This window comes from Corapipo altera, unplaced genomic scaffold, assembly GCF_003945725.1.
Source record: "Corapipo altera isolate COAL_440 unplaced genomic scaffold, ASM394572v1 268, whole genome shotgun sequence".
NCBI lineage: Eukaryota > Metazoa > Chordata > Aves > Passeriformes > Pipridae > Corapipo > Corapipo altera.
Window position 1 is genome coordinate 5068011 of NW_020884901.1, and position 7615 is coordinate 5075625.

General features: G+C 59.6%; 1 protein-coding gene across 1 annotated transcript in view; it reads right to left on the minus strand.

The window, feature by feature from the left end:
• The window catches only part of HMCN2 (hemicentin 2), a 34147-nt gene extending 27616 nt beyond the window's left edge, over nucleotides 1-6531 (minus strand). Inside the window, exons 1-13 of the mRNA XM_027649753.1 lie at nucleotides 6297-6531; nucleotides 5295-5365; nucleotides 4220-4378; nucleotides 3882-4004; nucleotides 3197-3368; nucleotides 2760-2866; nucleotides 2430-2550; nucleotides 2071-2334; nucleotides 1761-1905; nucleotides 1365-1486; nucleotides 1003-1275; nucleotides 758-899; nucleotides 21-148 (exon numbers count right to left, since the gene is read on the minus strand). Of these exons, the coding sequence (XP_027505554.1) occupies nucleotides 21-148; nucleotides 758-899; nucleotides 1003-1275; nucleotides 1365-1486; nucleotides 1761-1905; nucleotides 2071-2334; nucleotides 2430-2550; nucleotides 2760-2866; nucleotides 3197-3368; nucleotides 3882-4004; nucleotides 4220-4378; nucleotides 5295-5365; nucleotides 6297-6531 (2062 nt within the window). The remainder of the gene's footprint in view (nucleotides 1-20; nucleotides 149-757; nucleotides 900-1002; nucleotides 1276-1364; nucleotides 1487-1760; nucleotides 1906-2070; nucleotides 2335-2429; nucleotides 2551-2759; nucleotides 2867-3196; nucleotides 3369-3881; nucleotides 4005-4219; nucleotides 4379-5294; nucleotides 5366-6296) is intronic.
• Between the last annotated feature and the right edge of the window lie 1084 nt (nucleotides 6532-7615).

Genomic DNA, 7615 nt, shown 5'->3' on the forward strand with positions numbered 1-7615 from the left:
GGCCAGCAGGGAGCAGGTACCAGTGAACTCCAGGGTGACAACTTGCTCATCCCAGCCCAGTGTGCTGCCAGCATAGCAGCTGTAATTCCCTGCATCCTCTGGGACAGCAGCCTTGATGTGCAGGGTACCCTCAGCATCGCTAAAAACCCTGTGGCAAACAGGGAGAGAGAGGGAGAAATGAGCCCTGTGAAAGCAGAGATGATGGAAGATGTGCTGATATAAATGAGTGGGCTTCAGGCCATCCTGCACACATGGCGAGTGCTGGGCATGTGATGGATGTGGGTCAGCACTTAGAGCCAGCTCTGTCAGCTGCTGCAGGGAAGGACTTTGCTTTGAACCAGGAAAAAGCACTGAGAATTGGGCTTTTTCATCTCCTGAGTCAAAAAGCCTTCCCCAAAGTCCACTCCAGAACTCACAGCCTGACACAGGCAGGAGGTGGAAGGCAAAAGCAGAAGAAATTAAGAGGAACTACAAGGAGCGTTTTGAGATTTGAGCACACACCGTGTGTGCAAAGCACTGTGAGTCCCCTTGGTGGGGACAGTGACCTGGAAAAGGCAGGACAGCTTAAAAATAAATATATGAAATTAAGGCCAGCAGCGTGCCAAGCATCTCAGGTGTGTGGGATACTGCAATGCCTCCCTCTCTCTGGAGCTATGGCAGCCCCAAGGCACTCTCCCTCAGCCCATACATCCCTGGAAGGGAAGCATCATCCCCATGGGACAGGGAGGATGGAGGCACCCAGGTCCCCACAGGTTACCTCTCGTCCTGCTCCAGTGCCCAGCCCCAGCGCTTCCAGGTGGTGTGGGGCGGGGGGTGGCCCCCGGCCGTGCAGTTCAGATGCAGCTCCTGGCCCCTCCTGAAACGCTGGGGGCTGGGGCCCACCTTCACCCACGGTGCCTCTGCACGGGGTTGGAGCAGGGCTCAGCCCCTGGGTGCCATTTGTTGCCCACCCATGGGGCAAAATATCACCTGGGCCAGCGTCCCCCAGGGGGCAAAGCCTACCCTGGATGAAGAGCCAGAGGGAGGCGGTGGCAGCGCCGTGGGCGTTGCGTGCCACGCACTCGTACAGGCCCCCGTCCCCCGGCCGCACGCGGCTGATCTCCAGAGAGCGGTTCTGCAGCAGCCGGGTCCGGCCATCCCCTGGCTGAGCCGACTTCCCATCCCAGCTCCACGTCAGGTTGTAGGGCACATCCCCCAGAACCAGGCAGGACAGGACCACGTCTTGGCCTGGTGAAGCCGTGATGTTGCCCGGGGCGATGAGACGCGGTGGAGGCTCTGCAAACACGGGACACCAGGGTGAAAGGAGCCTGTGCCCAGCCACAGACACAGAGAGGGCACCAAGGCTTGGCACAAGCAGCCCCCACCTGACACAGAGATGTAGGCACGAGCCCGTGTCACCCCGACCTTGCTCGTGGCCGTGCACTCGTAAAACCCTTCATCACTCTTGGACACTGCAGGGATCAGCCAGCTGATGTTCCCTGAACGCCTTCAAAAAGGGAGAGATGAAAAGGTGGGTCACCCCCATACCTTGGGACTGCCATGCCACTACCCCAATCCTAATCCCTGAGACTTTTTTTCCATCTGAGTCAGGCAAAGGGGCACACCCACACTGCCTGCAGACATGTCCCTCGGAATTTTCCTTTTGAGATGCTCAGAGCTCGCAGGCAGCACAGAGCATCCCCCTGGCCCGCACAGCTCAGCGGCTGTTTCTGCCCACGTGGGTCCCTCATGGAGCTCATGGGGCCATACCAAACGCTCACCTGAAGAGCTGCTCTTCCCTGAGCTGCATCTTGCCTCGGCTGAGCTTCAGGCGGAAAGGGATCTCACTCCGTGCAGAGCAGGAGATCAGCTGTGGCTCACGGTTGTAAGCCTGGATCTTGCTGGAGATGTCCACTTTGGGCAGACCTGGAAGCGTTTGGGGATATGCACACATGTAACTCCCCTCAGGAGCTCACTAGGAGCTGCCCTGGGAAGCAGGATAAATAATATCCAGGGAGAAACCAAAGCAGAGGCAGCGTTGGAACCTCTGGTCCCCGCTCAGCACCCGTGGGGAGCGTGTGTTCCACTCACCAGGGACCACACTGGTGTAGGTGACCCCGGACAGGCGGTGCAGGGGGTGGCCCTGGGCGTCTTCACCCTTCACCTTCAGCAGAAAGTCACCTGGGGGGACACGGAGAGGTGAACCCACCCAGAGCTGCCCCAAGGAGGAGTTGGAGAGGGGCCACATGGGCAGTGAGAGCAGGGCATGGCCAGAGGTGTTGAAGAGCTCGATCTCCTGCAAGCGCCCAGGCGGTCTCAGACCGGTGCAGTTCACCACCACGGAGATGGGCAGACCTGGAAAGCAGGGAGGGGAAAAAACAACCAACCACACTCCTGGCTGCAAGATGCTCAAGTGCAGCACCCAGTCCCCTGGGCAGCACCAGCCTCACCCTGCACCGGCTGCTCTCCAGGTTGGCTGGCGTCAAATTCCGGCTGGGAGGAGAAGCTGGCTTGGAAATTAATGTTGCTGATGCCCGTGATCCTCAGTGAGTGGCGGCCACTGCTCCGGGTCTGGAAGCAGATTGAGAGGCACGTGCTGAGGGCAGGGGAAGGGAGAGGTGATGGGAAGGGAGGAGGTGGCAGCCGGCCCCTTCCAGTCTGCTCACACGTCCTCTGCCTGTCTGGAGATGGACGGGGAAAGCTGACACCTGGAAAAGTCTGGCCAGCTAAATATCCATCAGGGAAAGGCAGAGGATGTGCAGGGTCTGCCACCAGCCTACCGTGACCAACCACGTCCCTGGCTCATAGGGCTCCACAGCCACCACCATGGCTGAGTTGGGGATGCTGAGAAGTTCCTTCAGACCTTGTCCTGTCTCCAGGACCTTTCCTGCAACAGTAAGGGAACTTCTGGGTTGGGCAACCCAAATCCATCCCCTGGTCCCTGCAGCAGCCAGGAGCCCCCTCCCTAGGGGCTCAGGGTAGTGCAGAGCCCACCACAGCTCACAGCCAGGACAGCAGGGAAAACCCTCTTACAGCCAAAGGCAAAGCCATCCCTGGAGGAGATGTTATAAACAACAATCCCTTGTTGTTTACTGAGGGATTTTTATTTGAGTTTCCAGGGCAGGGTTTGATGAACCCCCTTCTGCTTGTCCTGACCTGAGGTCTCTCTGGAAGGCAAAGCATCACCCCCTGCCATCCCTTTCCCCTGTGCTCCTACCTGCTGGATCCCAGACCTTGATCCCTGGGGCAGGGCCGCTCAGGGAGATGGTGACCTCCCTCAGGCTGGGGTCAAAGGGGACAGGCCACGTGTGCTCCCCACCATCCTCATGGTCCGTGGACAACAGGTGGACCTTGGAAGCCTGGATGGCCTCCTCCACCCACTTCAACACCTGGAGGCACGTGGGGGAGAATTAACCTGGATCCCCCCTCACTGACAAGCACAGCCATTTCAGGGTCATGTTGGGAGCAGGGCTGTGTTGCACCAGGTCACAATCTTAGGCACAGCTGCAAAACAGCACCCAGGCAAGGGACCAGCCCCTGTGGGGTCCATCTGGTGCCAGCACAAGGGGGCTCAGAGACAGGTGGGCTGGAGGTACTGGCCCTGGTTGAGCCCCCCTTGTAATCAGTGTAGTTGTTATTGACAGGAGTGCCACAGCTTCAGCCTCAGCCCCAGGGAGACACTTTCCTTCCTCAGGGGCTGGAAGACCAGTTCATCCCAAGGATTCCACAGGCAGCCTTCTCCAGCCCCCACCCCAGCTTCAGACTGAAGTGGGGCTCCCAGAGCAATCTGGAGGTGCCTTGGGCACAAGGATTCACCACAGGCAGAACACAAGAGCTCAGCTAGCTGGGCTGGACCTTCAGCCCTTCAGCCACTCCGTGTGGGAGCAGGGATCCCCACTCACCTCTGTCACCTGCTGCTTGTCCAGGTGGAAGATCTGCCCGGAGCTGGTGGCAGCGATGCGCTCGTACACGCGGTACCCGGGGTGGCTCCTGTCCCCGCAGTCCCCCGTCAGCACGAACACCACCTGCCACAGCAACGGTCCCTGTGGCATCCCACACAACCACCAGCCCAGAGAGGGGACACAGCCAGCATCCACCAGCATCCCAGTACATTGAGTCACCCAGGGAATGCAAAATCCCCCTCACTACCAGGCGGCACAGCAGGGGTTGTCACTGTGTTTCACTGATGCGCTGCTGCAGCGTCCCCCCAAGCTGGAGGCTGGTGGGCAGCACCTCTCACCTGGGTCTGCTTGTGCTGCAGCAGCCTCAGCAGCTCCTCCTGCTGCTCGTAGTCCTTGGCCCGAGCGTCGGAGAAGACGTAGACGAAGGAGCCGGGATGTGAGATCTCCACAGCCAGCCTGATGGCTCCCACGCTCATCTCTGGGCAGTCCCCTCCACCCTGTGGCACACAAGGGATGTGGCACAGCCACCCAGTGCTCAGTCCTTCCCTGCTGGGCTCCTGGCAGGATCCCACCCAACGCCTGCTCACAAGAGGAACTACACCAGTTCACTGGAGTCAGCCCAAAGCAGCGTGATGGAACTGCAGGGGCACGCAGGATTACATGGACCCATCCCCCTCTCAGCTTCAATGGTGTTTAAACCACCAGCTGGGGGATCCAGGCTCACAGAAGCCACTGGTTTCCCACAAAGACCTTTATCAGAAACATTTGTGCCCACCCAGCCCCTCACCTGCCCTGGTAGCAGAACCAGCCACCTCAGGGAAGTGCAGGGGCACAGTGAGAACCAGCTCCCACTTCCCCAGGGCTTGGCACCCCAAAGGGCTGGGAAACCACTTGCAGCCACAGTGTTACACCTCCTGCCAAACCAGCTGCATCTGAAGGGAAAAGCCACAGGGATTTAGCAATGCACGGGAGGCAGAGCAGGAATGGGGATGGATAAAGCAGGATTAAACTCCTGGGGAGAATTTCATCTGGCAGAAAACAGATGAAATCACTTTAAAAAATATTTAAAAATTCGTTTTTCAAGCAGTGCTTCTAAGAGAATAGATTTTTTGCTTCCACAGAGAGTCTGTGCAAACTCTTCTGGGGAGACCATCTCCCTTCGGGACAAGAGCTGTGAACTGGGAATGCAAGACTCTGGGGAACAGCACTGGTGTTACCCACACTCTCTGCTTCCCCCCCAGTGTGAGCAGCCCCTTAGCAGCCTGGCACAGCCCTGAGACCCCACCACTCTACCCAGGGGATGCAGAGATTGCTTCTGGAACCCACCACCATGAAAAGCCAGGCTCCCCACCAAGTGCCACGGGCCAGGCACTGAGCCAGGCCTGGCACAGCCATGGGGCTGAGGATGCCTACCTGGACGTGGAGCTCCCGCAGGCGCTGCTGGAAGAGCTGGGGGTCCGTGGTGAGGGTGGCGGGTCCCACCTCTGCAAACAGACCAACACCACCCTCATCACCAGCCTCCTCCAGTGCCACCTGCACTGCCAGTGCTCCCAAGCACCCACCCCGGCTCAAACACTTGTGAGACTCGGGGTTCAGCATCTCACCTGGCTTGGCACCAGGTGAGAAATGGATTTGGGCAGGCCAGCCACGTGCCCATACTGTGACCATTTGGGCGGAGCATTCCTGTGCCTGGGAATTTCTCCCAGCACAACAGGTGATCCCAGCAAGGGTGAACTGCAAACCCAGCACCCTTTTCTGCTGAGGGAGGCTCCCAAAAAAACAATGCAGAAACCCATTCACTGCCTCTGCCTCCTTCCTTGTCTGGCTCCATCGGTTTTCATTCAGTCCAGTGTTTCTGCTGAAAATAAAGCCTGGGTTCTGCTCTCCTTGTAGGAGGTTGGGGCTCTTTTGAGGAACAGTTGTTATTTTATGGGTGTGCACAAAAAGCCCAAAGCAAAGACAGGGACAGAAAGAAATTATTCTGGTGGGGCAATAAATTGCCAAAACCTCCCAGGGAGTGGTGCTTTTATTGACATGCCCTGGAAGCACATCATGGACTTGTACAGAAACACCCCCACCACGATTAGACCAGGGAGATTGGAATAGGATGGAAGAGCAACCCACCAGTGGGTGCCAGCATCCCTGGGAATACTGCAGTGGAAACAGCTCACCCTGTGCCCATAGAGTGGCATGGGAACAGAAGCCCTAGCCCAGCTCCATGCCCTCAGCCTGCAGCTCATCTTGTACTGCCATCCCCACCACAGCAACCACCAAGGCATTAAAAACACAGAGAAGGAATCATACAAGCACCTGGGAAGTGCACACTTCAGCCCCAAACTCAGCCAGAGCCACACCCCAGGTCCCCACAGCCCCATCCCCAGCAGGACACGTGTCCTCACCCTGTCCCAGACGTACCTGGGTCATGGAAGGGGACCAGAGCGTAGTTGCTGATGGGCTTCGTGCTCCTGCTGAGCGTCCGCTCCAGGATGCGGGAGGCTCCGTCCATCACCTGCACCAGGTCGTCGTACATGGAGCCAGTGACATCAAAGACGAAGGCAAGAGTGGCCCACCCTGTGCTGGGGGGGCTCTCGGCAAGACTGGGGGTCAGCAGCAGCCAGAGACCCACAAACACCCCTCCGTGGGGTGGCATCGTGGGGGAGGCCCTCAGGTGCCAGGGACACCCCTTCAGTCCTTGTCCTGGTCCTTCCCACAGACCCTCCCTGCACTAGGGAGGGACACGGCGTGGAAGGGGCCACACGCGGTGGGGACGGAGCCGGGACCCCGATCGGGGAACGCCCAGCCGCCCGCAGCTGCGGACCTGCTCCTCCAGCGTTCAACTTCTGGGAGGGAGGAAAAACCGGACTTTTGGAGCCAGCGACGCGGCAGGGAGGTGGGTGGGAGCTGGAGGATGTCAGGATGGGGATGCAGGGATTGGGAAGCAGATCCTACAGCCCATAGGATTGTCAGAAACACTGGCCAGGCCCCCTGACCCCCCCCCCCCCCGGCTCAGAGAGACCACGCTCTGCCGGGGGAGCCGAGGGTTAGGGCAGGACATGGGGGCTCGCAGCTGAGCACCTGTGGGGGAACCCTGCCAGACCCCCAGCAGGGGGGAAGAGACAGCTGCGAAAGAGACCCCAAGGAAGCAAATTCCCCCTCTGCGAGGCAAAGGGCCCCTCTGGAATGGGGGTCTGCAACGCGGCTGGGGGGTCAAGGGACTCTGGAGGGGCTCACCAGCGCAGCTGCCCCAGGAACAGGGAGCAAACAGCCACTCAAAGTACAGACAAAGCCGGAGCCAGGACATGGGCTGGGACAGGCAGCCCTTGGCCGGGACAGGCAGCCCTTGGCCGGGAGCGCTGGCTGAGCGTGCAGAGAGTTTCCTGGCTCCCCTCGAAGTGGAGTGCTGAGCTCATGGCTGCTCCGGAGGGATGCTCTGCTCTTGCTCAACTCCCCCGCAGCGGGACCCAGGGAGCAGCCACAGCCAAGAGCCGGCTCCAGGTGAGGCTGTGCACCTCCTGCACCCCCAGCACCTCACCAGCACCAACCCTGCTCCCCCCAGACACAAGGGCTGGGGGACGTCGGGGGTTACCCATCTCATGACCCCCACACAGGACAGTGGGACTATCCAGTGCATCCCTCTGCCCCATGAGTACCTGCAGACTCGGGCTCAGCCCAGCCTCATGGTGGGCAAGGATCCCCTCTTGCAGCAGGGCAGATGGCACCTCTGCCCTGCGGGG